General features: G+C 42.1%; 1 protein-coding gene across 1 annotated transcript; it reads right to left on the reverse strand.

Moving 5' to 3' along the window:
• Window positions 1-4,454: 4,454 nt before the first annotated feature.
• SERTM2 (serine rich and transmembrane domain containing 2) lies at window positions 4,455-6,334 on the reverse strand. Its single transcript, XM_074882803.1, has one exon. The coding sequence runs from the start codon at window positions 6,332-6,334 to the stop codon at window positions 6,056-6,058; it is 279 nt and encodes a 92-aa protein (XP_074738904.1). The 3' UTR covers window positions 4,455-6,055.
• Window positions 6,335-14,811: the final 8,477 nt, after the last annotated feature.

Raw genomic sequence — 14,811 nt, forward strand, 5'->3', positions numbered from 1 at the left:
AGGATTGCTAAGGCATAAGGAGTAAAGGGGAGATTTTCCTTGTAAATTTTGCTTCAGGATGTGGCATCCAGGTTTGTGTCTTTCAAGCTAATAATACACGCTTACATAGCCTTAAAAAATCCACCCTTGGCCACACTGTACACCACTGTACTGGAAACACCCACTTCTGAGTTCTGGGCCAAAGACAGGATTCTGATATGGGAAGATGTTTAAGGGACATAGGAAGGATAGTGGGAAGTTGCTGGAGGATGCCAAAGCCTGTGATACACAAAAATCCAGCTCATGGGTTTGTGTTGTCCTGTAGAGAGTGCCCCAATTCAGCACCTGCTTGCCCACACAGTTTAACAGGTAGCCCAAGCCCACTTGGCTTCTGAATCTCCCTGCATTTTAAGGAAAAGCTTGTCTGCCTAATGTTTGCTCACATGTGTGGGGTACGTAGAAGTATCTCAGATAGGTACTATTTGATCCTTCAGTATTGCTGGTGGGTATGTGTTTTTTCATAAAACTACATGAGTAAACATCAGCCAGTAGCTATTGTGGTGCAAGTGTTTCAGGACTTGGAAGAGGAACCAGCTTCAGAACAATAGCCCAGATTAAATAGGATAAATTTCTTGTTTGCAGAGAAGAACAGATTTCAAATATCAAGGAATGTTGCTGAGCTGTCACTTGACTTGCAGGTGCCTGTTTTATCTTAATCGATTGCTATTAAATGGGACTGTAAGAGTAGGACTACGACCATGAAGGCAGAATTAATGCAGAGAGAGTCAGTTTAGGAAGTCTGTGGCTATTAGCTTGATCAAATTACACTTTGAAAACGGGTTAATAAATCTAGAGGAGAAGGAAGGAAGGGGAAGGTATTCTGAATTATTCATAATTTGTTTCCCAGTTGACAAGTCTACATAGACATGAAATTCAGGTGGGAATGCAAGGAGTGGGTTATTTATTAATTACATATGAACTGGACAGACCTTTCCATCTTGTATGCAGATCTGCTTTCACAACTTAGCATTGCCTACAGCTGCACAAATTATTTTTGCCTTCAGCTGAAGAAATCCTAGAGTACCTCTGAAAAATCCAATCCATCAAAATTCAAATTCAGTTTAGGATTATTTTTCACACATAACAGCAGCTGTTCTAGATGATACTTTAACTGTTCTCTTTTATGAAACGACTGAGGAGTAAATTTTCACATACTGCATTCTAGAGAGTGAGTGTGCAAGGAACCAACTTATTGTGATTTTTCAGGCTTTGTCTTGATATCTGTGCCCACAGAATGAACATCAGGAATTGAAGGCTGCTTTTATTCATGCTGGAACTTGACAGCCTTCTGTAAAAGCCTGAGGATGGTGAAGATCTCAGAGGGCTTTATGGGGTTAGGCTTTTGGTAGATGGAATGTATAACATGCAGTTCCTTTTTGTGAACAAATGTGAAATCTGTGTCAGGAACAGTAACTGAAAATAATATTTTCCCCAATCCGCAAGGATGTAGTCTTAAATCTTCTCTTGTAACTTCAGAATTTGTTTATAGAATTGTGTATTTGGATGGTTTTTACTTAACATTCTGTGTAGTCGTCTTTTTTAAGCCCACTGCATCTATCAAGCAGATTTCACCATCTCTACATTTATTTTTTTATCAAAATGGCAACAACTAAATTGGCAGATCATGTACCAATAAAATACCATTTGGGATTTTTCCCCTTTTCAGATATATCTGCATCTGAATTTTTAGTCATGCATGTCATTGTAAGACTGCACATTTTTTGCAGGGCACATGAATAAACAGGACTGTGGATAAACTTTGTCTATACCAGAATTAAGCTGAAGTACAGACACACCACAAAGATATATCTTCTTTGAAAAAAAATACAGTCATTCCACAATCTCACTGAACTTGCTACCTAATCTGTAGCAAATAAATTGACTTGTAGCATTTACTGTCAGCAGAGGGTAAGTAGCAAGAGGAGTTGTCTGCATCTTTGCTGACCTGCTAACCTGCTTTAAAGCTATAGCTGTCTGTCTGCACTAGGATGTTATCTCATAAGTAGTTACCCCATTAGTGACTGAAGGGCAAGGACACATTTCTTTTCCTAGTGAAGACAAGGCACACAAGTAAATTTTCATTAATGCTGACAGTTAAATGGATGTGTGACTTCACATAATTTTGTGGTTTCAAACATTTTTTATTTTTCAAGTAAAATCAAAAAATGTCCTTCAGGGACTTCAAGGTTGATCCTCTGCTGAGTTATGCTGTTTGTAAAATTATGTTCTTCTCTGCAGCCCTGTGAGAATATGAAAATATACATTTATGTTTATATATTCTGACACAGAGAAGGAACATATTCTACATATCAACCATTTCTGCTCAATACTTTAGGGTTTGTTAGTGCATAAAATTCATGGATGTGGATGGATATCATGTGGATGAGATTACCCAAGCATAAATCCTGTAGAATATATATGGTTTAGGGAGTTACACCATACTCATGTCCTGACACATCCTAGACTAAATACCCTGGGAGATTTGGGAGCAATGGTGGTTTTCTGATGACTGTAGGCTTACTGTGACTGCACAGTCCCACGCACAAAGAAGGGCAATGCATAGTCATTTTGCTGCTCCTTCAGAACAGCTGGTGGCTGTCTTCCCCTGCAGGTAAGGAATGGAGGAGGTGATGAATTGACTAGTCATATTTGTTTCCAATGTCTAAGATGGGAGTAAAGAGGGGAGCAAACTGTCCTGGTTCAAGTAATACTTACACAGACTGGTAGGGGCTCTGCTTACATGGATGCCCCCTGAGGCCAACAATTAATTTGAAAGGAGTGGTACTACTTGAGCCTATTTCTGCATATGAGCTGGTCTCTCAGATCCACACGTGGAAATAGTACAGAGCAGTCAATGACTCACCACTGATAGTAGTATGTCTCTTTATTTTTGTAAAAACTCCCAATTTTCTGTAGCAGATGGACAAGCGGGGAGGAAACAGGCTGCTGGAGGGGAAGGGTATGAATGTGACACCTGCACTTCTCCAAGATCCAGAAAATCCATGCGGAAGTTCCAATAACCACTCCTTATAGCCAAAGAATGCCAAAGTCCACTAAAGCCCACTCAGCAAACACGGGTCCATGCACCCCAACATTCTCTTTTCTCAGAGACATCAGGGCTTGGACATTACAAATGAGAATCAAAAGGGGGGAAAGGCATTCTTCTGTTTTGCAGTGGGAAAAGACTTTAAAATTTCCTGGCATTGTACAGACAAATGGGTCACTCTGAGTGCCTCTGGGACTGTAGATGTATCAAGTGGGACAGATACTTTGTGTGAAATGAAGCTTTAGAAAAGAAAACTTGTGATTTTTGTGTTAGATAGGGCTGCCTTCCCTGACAGTATTATATAGAAATACCCAGTCTGCCCAAAGATATAATGTGATATAATGTAATCATATATAAAGTGATTGTTCTTTTATTTACAGCATATTTACTGAATAAGTTTTAAAGGGTTGTGAGACACTTCTGAATTAACATTCTTTAGTATGAAGGAAAGAAATGTAGTCTTGACACGTACCTTCAGGGGTTTTTCATCTGAGACCAAAGCAATCAGAATTTGGGTCCCAACTCAGATTCTGATACTGTCATTTTCCACTAATAGGTCTGATATTTTATGTTAATATTTGAATCTGTCCTGCAGCCTCTTGGAAATAAGGCTTTTCCACAGATAGTTGTGCTGCAAGGCTGAGGTGGTTTAGTTGCTGATTTAGTATGTTAGAACATTTATGGTCTCCGTAAGTTGTAGCTTTTGAATGGCACATCAAGAAAACTGAGAGACTGTACAGTGCAAGCCAGATGTTGAGCCTGGGCTGGTCTGCCTCATGATGGCTGAATGAATGACACATAGCAAGCCAATTTGATCGGCATAGATTTTTGTTAAATTTAAATGTCACTGGCTGACTTGGTAGCTGCCTGTCTTGGTTGGATTAATGTCCAAATCATCACACAGAATTTGGGCTCTTGTGCAGCACTGAGAGTAGCACTCCTTGAGGAGCCAATCTTTAGATGGGGTGTGAAGCCACCATTCTGCCTGGTGATATCTGTGTGTTGTCCCCATAGCAGAAAGCTTGAGGGCAACCTGCCTCCTGCCTTCTTTTCCAGGTAAACACAGCCAAGCATGGCATGGGGAGATACTGCTGAGTGTGTATTGTTTGCTGTATTCCCTTACACAGTCACCATGCTACCTGCTTATATGGGGGTTAATGGAGTATAAAAGGTGCTATTCAATATAAAGAAGCATTTTTAAAATAGTTTTATACTAAATACATCAGTGAGGAAAACAGTAGTCCTGCCCATGGACCAGCTGTATCCAGTATGGCCATTACTTGTCATTCTGCTTCCCCCCCACCCCGCCCCATCAGCTGTAAAAGCCATATTCCTAGTCCAAACAGCTCACACATATACAGACCTTTAAAGGTAAATAAAGAACCTGTTGTACACAAAAGCATTTGAGAAACAGTTTCTTGTTACTATCACAAGTCCATGGAGTCAGTGTCATCTCTAATTTTAGCACTGTTTTTGTATGGGGAGTTTAAACTTTCCAAGCCCTTGGAGAAAGAATTGGCAAATAAGTGTATATAAATGTGAAAAGCACCAGGGGATTTTATCACTACGCTAGAATTAGACTGTAATACAGAGGATAAACTGGGTAAAATTTGTGCCCTTTAGAAATGTAGCTGAAACAATCTCGCTTGAGGATTTTCTGTAAGAGGCAGTGGCTCTCCCTGAAATGATATGCCGTATTTGATTCCATCTTTCCTATCCACAGAAGCAAAGTCTATCTCTGTACATCGTTCATAGGTAAGAGGATTGGATCAGATTGTTGTTTCATAAATTTAAGTAAACTTTTTTTTTCTCACTGTTCTGAATGATCAGCCAGGATATTTGAATCCAGTCCTATCTTTTAGTGCTCAGTGAGTTTACTTTCCATATGCATGTTCCCTACAAGTCTATGTCCAAAGCTGTTCACACTATTCATTATTGCAGTGCCAAGCCCTGGCATTTCTTCAGCTTTCTTTGGAGAAAACAAATGAAAAAGCTTTGGAAGAACTGGTCTGTCTTTTGAAAAAGAAAACCCAACATGGATATGAGAGAAAATGTTATTATGAATTTGAGTCTGTTAGGAGAACAGTGTCCATTTGACTCACAAACTTTACACTGCATTTTAATTACTGAGCGATACTGGGAAGGCTGAAAGGTATTCAGCTCAGCTAATGGAGAACAAAGGAAGAGAGGTAGAAATGTCTTTTAACATTTTTTCTCTCTTGCTGCTCATTTCCTGCTGATGCTTTCTTCTTATTTTAAACCTTTGTTAAATTTTATCTTTATTTGCTTTCCTCTTTTAAAGGTCCTGTCTTCTTCTGATATCTGGAATGCAACTATTCGCTGTATGGTTTTTAATGTCAGAAACCAATAGTTCCAGCAGGTGATGAAACATTCTTATACTTCTGAAACTTCATTGTGTAAATTGCCATTCAAGTGGAAAAAAAAGCAGGTTAAGGTTTTAGTTCTTGAATGAGAGAAATGCCTAAGAATTTCCAAACCACTGATAATTTCTGTATGTGCCCTGTGGGCTCTTCCAGATTACGCCACTTAACTTTGTTGATTCAACTCTTTTAACAAGCAAGGAATTTAAGGGCAGAGAGAGAGGTCAGCAAATACAGGCTCCAGGACACATTCTGGAACGTGTTTCTTTGGGTTATTGGCTGTCATTATTGTGGCTTTTACCATTTTCTTCAAGGGCTTTTAGAGGGATATGAGTCTTTCCTGATAGCAGTAGATTTCTGTAATGTAAATTTTATTGAGGGTGTTGCACATGTTGCCTGTAGTGTCAACAGTCAGTGGGACTCAGCCAGTCAGTCTGAGTGGCATAACACTCTCCAGATGCTCTGTGCTGCTGTTGATGGTTGTGCAGTAAGTTGTAGGGCTCGATAGGCAGGCAGAGATTCTTTACACCACCATTTTGCCAAACAAAACATGTTTAACAAGCACAGACCCCTCTTTGCTTTGGGGTCTCTAAGTGGTAGGAATCCTGCTGTGCATTTCCACATCCGTGAACTGCTGGATGTTCTCAGTGCCCTCTGGAGATGTGGTGATTGGGGAAATAACATGCTTCAGGCGCAAGAGCATGGAGAAAAGCAATATGAGAAGGATAGCCAGAAGTGTTAGGAACAATCCCACGTACACATACAGGCTGGAGTATTTATCTGCTGTTGTGTCTACTTCTGTAGCCAGAGTTGGAAAGTGGACGCGGCCAGTCAGGTTTCCACGGAATTTGAAATAAATCTCAGTCATTGCTCTCTGTCAGCTTTGGTCCATTTTCCCTATTTACCTTCAGATTTTCTCTCTTCCCTCACCAGACTCACAAAGGAGGACAAGAGAGGAAACTTAGGACAGATGGCACAATGGCTTCAGAAAGAAATGCACCATTCTCTTGGTCTCAAACTGCTGGTTCACACAGTTAAGCATACTGCATGAGACAGGCCTTTGCAAATCATTTTGCAAGTTGCTATTACAATGACAACAAGCATTAAAATTGTGTTTTACACTGCCATCTGACTTTTATTTTGTCCTGAAAATGCTTTGGTGCTTCTTTGGAGCTTCAGGTTTGGTCTCCTGCTTTGGTAGGTGAAAAGCTTTGGTCCTTGCAAGCTCAAACTGAGCTGCAAAGGTTTGCACAGTTTTGGTCTTTGCAAGTGTTGTTTTCCAAACAAACTGAGTCAGCTTTCTGCCAGCTTCTCCCACAGCAGGTGGTTTATCCTTGTATGAGCTGGGGAAGGTTGTTTTCTGCCTTACCAGGCTGCTGGGGGATCTCTTCTCTCCTAATCCAGGGCTATGGATACTTGTTTAAAGAGTGTGGAGTTTTGAGTTTCTTATTAGGAACAGTCAAAAAGTTGGCTTTCTAAAAGGAAAAGAGAGTGAGTGAGAGAGAAATGAAACCAGGTACCAAAATAGCCTAGCCTCCCTGTGGTATCTTCAGAACAAATAGATAAGAAAACCCTTGTCATGCTCCTGTGAGACACCTTGAGACCAGGAGAAGCACTATTTCACTTTAGAGAAAGACCACGCAAATCTGATTGTTAAGGTCTCCTCTGGTAACACTCACTACTTACTTATGGGTAAGAGAAGGCCCTATAGTATACGGAATTAGATGTCACAGAGGAAGGGAAGAAATGAATCCAGCCAGTGTCTTCCACCATGTGTCTCTTACTGTTTATCAGGCCCCTCTATTTCTGAGGCAGGATGCACCTGGCAGGCATCCAGAGCCCCACCTGTCCCACTGAGGCAACTCTGTTGCAGGATATGACACTTCACTCACCTCCTGAGAGCAAAACTTACTAGAAATGGGGGAATTTTAACATTTTAGCATTTTCAATTCTTCCATCTGGAAACAGAAAACATAAATACTGAAATGTCCCTGTAAATGGTGCATCCAAAAGCATCGTGTTCTTCTTTGATAAGACCAGAATTTTGGTTTTAGCTGAAGCAAAAATGACAGCACTGAAACAACATGATACCATTTATAATGTTCACTACATATACACCTACATGAGATGTAAACAGGGTAATATCAATATGGTAATATACTATGGTAGTCAGATTAAAATGAAACATTAGGTCAAAATGATAAAAACTCTGATGCTTTTAGATAAAGATTTCACCTAAAAGACATATTGCTGCAAAACATTTTGACTTTCATGGGCATTCTGTTCATAAAATGTAGCTGGTTTACTGACAATGTTTGGTTATGTTCTCCCCATGCACCAATGGGAACAACACCTTGCTGTTCTTTAGGGAGAGGTGGTTGAAATCTGGAGGCCTGGGTCATCAGGGAGCTGATAATTCAGGCTTTCATTACAAGCAAGACAGACCTACTTTGGCTCATGTGATGGGGAAGCATATGATGTGCTGAGTTTTTGGAGAAGGGACGCTGGTGATTGTCTGCACTTTACCTCCCAGATCCTGCAATACCTTCTTCAGTATCAAAGCATTTGAGATAATAGCAATCCAGTTTAGGGAATATCAGGCCAGATCCTGCTTAGTAATAGGCTGGCTAAGCTGGGCCAAATTGCTGATTGAAAAAATTGCCTGAGGATTTGCCTTCTGCAGTCCCTGCATGGGTAGTGGGTTCTGTGCTGTGCTTCATGTAGGAATGTGTGGGCAAGCATGGTAGAAAAGGGCAGCTCAGTATTTTTCCAGGGGCTGACCCAACCCCTGTGGACCCAGTTATTCTGGCAGCAGGTTTGGTGCTGATGCAGAAGCATGGGACATGAAAGTGAAGGTTGTGTTGCAGCCAGGCACTTTTGCTCTCAATTATAGGGCAATAACTGTGATTTTCACACTTCAAACCTATAAATGGAAATTCTTCCCCCGTGAAGAATATTCTTATGTTACGCAGCAGGTGGGAGATAGAGGGTGTGAAGATTACTGGCCATATTAAACCTCTGTTCTTACAATATGATTTCTCTGTTGATAATGAAATGCAATCAGTCTGGAATCTGACACTTGTGTGAGTTAAAGTACAGAGCAATGTCTTTGCCAATCTCATCTGCTATCTTACTGAGAGCAAAAGCCAGAGATAGTTTCTCTCCTTAAGGAGCAGAGAGCCTAATGGCTTTGCATACTTCTTAAAATTAGACTGCAGAATGCTAAGGACATTAGCCTGAAGTTCAATAGTTAACTAGAAGCCAAGATGTTGAATTAACAAAGCTCAGCTGGGCATTTATTGATAAAAGGAACAGATTAACAGTAAAAAGTATTAGCAATGGGGAGCTGGCACAGCTTGCTGCTTTTTTTTTTAGTCTCAACTATAGAATTGTCAGGAGCAATCAACTATTCAGGCTATTGACAGCTGTGAAATTAACTACATCTTTTCCAGAAATGAGCCAGAAATAAATCAGTAGCTCCAGGCAACCCTAAAGATTTTTGCTTTTCAATCTACTAATTATCTCATGGAGCACATCTTTTTGGATATTAGTAGATTTAGTTTTGCACACTCCCCTTTAAGGAATAGAATCTTGAAGACTGTAGAGACCAAGGTCATGTGAAAATAAGTGGTACAGAAAGATTCTGAAAAAAATGTATATAAAGGAGGTTAGCACTATAACTTTGTATGACTCAGATTACAGGAGGCAAAACCTCACTGGTTACCCTGAGGAGCCCTCAAGTCCCTGAACAGAGATAGTAAATTTGTTATAGAGCTGAGCAGCATAACTAGAGCCCACATTCCCTGTGATCTAAGTTGTTGATCAAGGCTTAGTCATCCTCTCCGGCTAGTCAATACTCCCATTTCTGAGAGGTGACAAGCGCCATTAGTGTTCACTGGTGCTCAGTGGGTACAGACTGATTCCAAGTAGACATTTATTTTTTTATCAGTTTGTGGTTGTTTTTAAGTAAGGATTAAAAAAAAAAACCCAAACCAACATTTAATAAAAATCAACAGTGAAAATAGAAGCCTCATACAAAACAACAGAAAGGTTTCTTCTCAGAGTGTGTCACTGAGACAGGAAATTAATGAGCCAAAACTTCATAAGCGCTGAAATTACCATCCTCCCACTGCAGCTATTAGGGTTTGGGGAGCTTCAGGTTTGGGGAGTTTTTATGAAGCCTGCACGGCCCTACTCTGCACTTTTGTAGGTCACAGAGGAGCAGAGAGAAAGAAAGCTTTTCTCCAAAACAACACAGGCAGTGCAAAGTGATCTTGCAACTGCAGTAAATGTCTTGTCTTGCTTACTTGCTTCCTTTTACTCCCATATTCGGTTTAAGTGCTGCTTGACAGCAAGGCATCTCTGAAACTGCAAGCAAGTTCTCTTTTGCTTTTCCACCCGATACTCTTAACTACTATGAAGAGGTAAGTGGGACAAAATAGAACAATTACTTGTGTAGCTTCTCCAAGGCTGTTTATTTAAACTGCACTGAACTGGCTGGCAAGTGCAGAAAGGTTTGGCTTTGAACACGGACAGTACCAGGTGTATTCTGTCTAGGTGACCTTTAGAGGAAAAAATCAGCACTGAAGAAATGCAAACAAAACATTAAAGTATCAATTTTGTCCATGTCTTGCATTTTCTCCAGGGAGGATCTGAGGGAGAGGAAAAGGGGGGGTGTCTCTTCTTTCAGTGGCGGATGGAATTTTTTGTTCTCATGCTGAAGTGCAAGGTAGTATGCCAGTGTCTCAGCTGTGGTAGTGCAGAGGAAGAGAACAGAATAAAGCATAGTTACCTTTCAGAGCAGGCAGGGCTATTGGGACTAGGCACTAGAGCAGCTGGTTCAGATCATGAGCTGGCTGGTGATTTATGTAGGAATATCTCCTCCCAGGCAGTGGGATTTGTGCAGAAAAGATTTGCTGTCTTATTGCTGGAGCCAGGATATTGTCTTTTCAGCAACAGACACGCCAAGTGCACTTTCTTCTCTGCTCTTGAATTCACATGGTTCGCTGGCAGGGGTGGCTCTTACTCCCGGTCTTGAGACGTCAAGTGAGAGCCTAACTGAGCAGCATCCCTGCTGATGCCCTTTCTTCGCAGGCAGTAATAGAAGGGGCAAGCAGCCTTCTCTTCATGAGCTTCAGTGCCTGGCAGGCAGCAGCCGGGCGCCTGTCTCAGCAGCGGCAGGCAGCAGCCGGAGCGGAGAGGCTCGGTAGTGCCGCGGAGCTGCTGCCTCGGCAGCAGGCGAGGAGGGAAGGGAGGCAGGCTGTGAGCTCAGCTCGCAGCAAAGTTTGTGCAAGGTTCGTCTTAACCCTTTCGTGCGTGCAAGTGGTAAACAGGACTGAGCTGCCTGCTAATCGTGGAGTATGACATGAGCCAGGAGGACAGGTTATCAGTTTCTCTCCCTAATTTTCTGGAAGGTGTAAAGGTTTTTTGGTTTGTGCCTCTTGGGAAGGGTTACCTGGTGAGGGCTCCCAGCCGGGTTCCTGTCTGGAGCTGTGGATACGTGTTTCAGCTGAGACCCTCAGGATAGTCCCCAAGCGTTGCTCTGTGGCATTGGAGCTTTTGATGTATTTTTGTCCCTGTGCTTACCATTTGGTGGTTTGGGAAGGGCTGTGTGGCTGGTTTAGTTTACAGGTCCTCTCTCCCCTGAGTAGTTTGAAACTCAGCATAAATAAGTATAATGTCAACTTTGCAGTGTTGCGGGCAAAAATTATTTTCATCAATTTATGAATGTATGAAGCACAGATCTGCCTACAAGGCGCCACAGAAATGAGTCAAAAGGAGCCAAGTTTGGGGTGACAACCCAAACCATCCTGATGCCTCTTATTACCACACCTTTTGACCTGCATTTCTTAGCTCGCCCCTGGCTGACAGAGTAAGGATGTTTTGTGATCCTGTTCCAGTTATGACACAAATTAGGGTAAACCACATCAACGAATTGCTATAATTTTAGTTGTGTGCGTGTTTCAGAATGGTGATGGGGAGCAAGATTTCCTTTGCTTTATGCAGGGTGGCTCAGTCTGTTGGGGACAGATGTCAGTTTGGGATGCATTGCAGCGAGCCCCAAGGTTTCACCAGCAGTGAAGCACAGCTGGAGGTGACCAGCACATAGACAGAGTAGCCACAGTTTGCAGCTCTAAGCACTGAGCTGTGTACAGCTGCATGCTGCCATATTTCATATGTCCATGTCCCCTGTGCCCCAGCAGGTGGGTTGGCTGGAGGCACCTCATGGGGTGAACCTGACCCACAGGCCTACACTGGCCACTTGCCTTGTGGTCGTTCCCAGTGCCTACAGGTTGTCTTTCATGGCCTGTGTTTGGTGCACTGGGAGCAAGACTTCCCTCTGGAAAGTGGGTCCCACACAGGGGTTTGGGAAAGATGAGTTCATTCTCTCTCTGCAGCTTTCTGTGTGACAAAATAGAGACATTTAATCTGAAAGCTGTCTCATCAGAATAGCTCTCCCTCTCTGGTCCCCCATGGCCATAGCCTGAGCAGAGGGGCCAAAGGGTAATGAAACCCAGAGCTGCACAACGCTTTCATCCTCCTGGGTTAGAGGGCTGTATTATAAATCCATCTCTCTGAGGGATCTTCCATCTCTGGAGCTCACAAGTACAGCGTATTATTGCAATGCAGCACTATTTAGATAAATAAAACACAGTACCTGGAAAAAATACAATTCCTCCATGCTTCTGTGGTGGGATGAACTCTCTGAAAACCAAGACTTATAAGGCAGCTTTGATTGCTGATTTTACTTCACATTCCCTTTGTTGCAATATCACGTGCAGTGCCCAGTATTGCAGTCTATGCCATGATTCCCTGCTAGGCGCATAGGAATGAAAGTACAATGATAAACTAGAAGGAAGACTATGTGTATTTTTCCCTGGAATCTGTACAATTACTGCTTTACCAACAAAATACCTGACAGCACCTCCAAACCCTGGGTACATATGCTCTTATTTAAGAAGAAACAAGTGAGAGCTCTGTTTAACCAGGAATTACGTTGCTGGTTGAGTTATGAGATCCAGAAGAGACACGCATGTGTTGAAATCCTGCAACTCTGCTTTCTATATAATGCTAATGATCAGTGCTGAAATGAAAGGCTCCTCTCTCTGTCCATGCAATCCAGCTTCTCTGCTCAGCATTTTTTCCCTTTGTTGATTTTGCAGTAAATTATCTCTCCCTTTTGTAGGACCAAACTGCTGTTTGCTGGATGGGTACACTTAGATTTCTTGTTTCCTTTGTAGCAGGGTATAATAAAGACAGATGAATTTTAGATAATGCCACAATTTATACCAGCTGAGGCTGATGAATGCTTGACTGAATGATTGCTGAATTCCTGAATTGTTGAGAATATATAAGGCTTTCTCTCTATGTAAATTTTTGGGCCAATCAGTGACAAATTTGTGCTACATCAAATGAAGGTGTACAAATTCCCTTGGAAATACACAGAGATATGAAGCCAGTGAAAGTAATTTTTCAAAGCAGCCATTATGAATTTTGGGGAAAAAGACCAGGCAGCTTGTTAGGTTCTTTCCTTTGCATTATTTGACCTGTGTCTCAAGCTTTATATCAGGTCATTTTACACATCTTTCTCATGATGGTCCCACACCAGTCTTAGAGTGAAATTTGGGTTTAACAAAGAGCAAATAAGATCTCTGAATGACTGTTAGTGAGTATGATCTGTATGTTCCTATAGGGATTCTTCTGTTATGCAAATTCATGAATCCTATGGACATCATAAATGCATACTTTGGGTCTTTGAAAATTGCTTTCTGTGCAGCTGCAGTGAATGGAGAAAGAGCTGTGCACTCCTCTCCCCCCCATCCCTTTCATAGCAGACACATCCCAGAATGGTTTATTCAAGCCCTCAGATGTAAAGACCTTCCATCATTTGGGGCTGTTTGTGTGTAGGAGGGGTAGGGCCAAGCCAAGGTCTCTCTTGCTGATGTAGATGCTGTATATTGAACTCAGGAAAGAGCCACAACTTGGTAGGTGCCTGTGGACGTGTCAAAGATGACAGAGAAAAGAAGCAGTGGCTGAGTTTTCAGTATTAAGGGCAGAAAGTGTGTTAAATTAGAGAAGACTTTTAAGCCAGAGCTGTTATGTCTGAAGTGTATTCTGTGTTTGGACATATTTTCCAGCTGTTGTTTAGAGGCTACAGTTAATACCAACTCACTGTTTCTCCATTACTGTCCTTCCCTTTCCTCCTGTTAAAACAATTTCTCTCCTTTACCCACGTGGTTAATCCCTGCCTGGATGAGAGTCTGGCTGAGCTGTTGTGCTGAGCCGGCAGCTCAGCTTGCCTGGAGTTTCACTAGCTTTCAGAGGGCTTAGGGGCAGTTCACCCACTTCTCCCCTGAGAGCACTGCTAGAAACCTGCACCAGATGTCTTAGAAATCAGCTCAGTACTGTGAACTTCTAATAGTATTCATTACTTATGGCAATAATAATCATACTTAGCACTTCTGTATTTTCAAGACACTTCACAGTTACACAGTCCCTCAGTGAGGTACAGTCAACGCTGAAGAGGACTGCCAAGCATCCGATTTTTAACAGCTTTTGTGGCTGTTACAGGCTTCTTAGCTGTGCAGTGTAGCTACCCATGGAACACCTCCTTGAAGAGGTGCCCAGCCCTTCTCTGGCCTTGAAGGCCACAAGGTCCAACTCCTGAGGTGCCCAGCTGATACTAGACAGGTTACATGGAAAAAACCCTGTCCTTTCCTGCCTTCCCCACCCCTGCCCTGGCCATCCACAGAGGTGCTAGGAGGCCCCTTGCTGCCATGAGGTGGTTGCTTGGGCAGTTGTTCTTCCAAAGATCAGGGTGGTTCCTAGTCTCCACCTAGTACTGTACAAGTGCTACAAAAAGAGGGTATGTCACTATGGAAGAGATGCTGAAGCAAGTGACTTCACTTAGCACTGTTTGTCTTGGCAGAGTGGAATCTGTTGTAAATATGTTTCTGTTTTAGTATGTTTTGTCTTTACAGCCATGGCACTGAGTGGCAGGTGATCTATACCACAAACAGGCTTGTGAAAGATAAAAAAAATCATGTTTTGGTAGATTTTGAATCAGGAATCTCTAATGAATGTTTGGACTTTCAAATATTTATTGCTTATTCAGATTTGTGTGAAATGGGTCTAGCTGCCACCAGCTTTAAGGGAGAAATACCACAGTCCATGGGATGACAACCTTGAAAGCAAAGAAAGTTGCCTGGAGCTTGTAGCTTGTTTCATGCTTAGACCAGTAAGGGCCCCAAGAAAATGTACTGACTTCTCTCCATCTCATTTCTTTTTCATGAAAAGGGGAAAATTAGTAGAACTTCACCCCCCGTAAGCAATCTGTTGATGCTA

The sequence above is a fragment of the Strix uralensis genome, chromosome 13, assembly GCF_047716275.1.
Source record: "Strix uralensis isolate ZFMK-TIS-50842 chromosome 13, bStrUra1, whole genome shotgun sequence".
In the NCBI taxonomy this organism is placed as follows: domain Eukaryota; kingdom Metazoa; phylum Chordata; class Aves; order Strigiformes; family Strigidae; genus Strix; species Strix uralensis.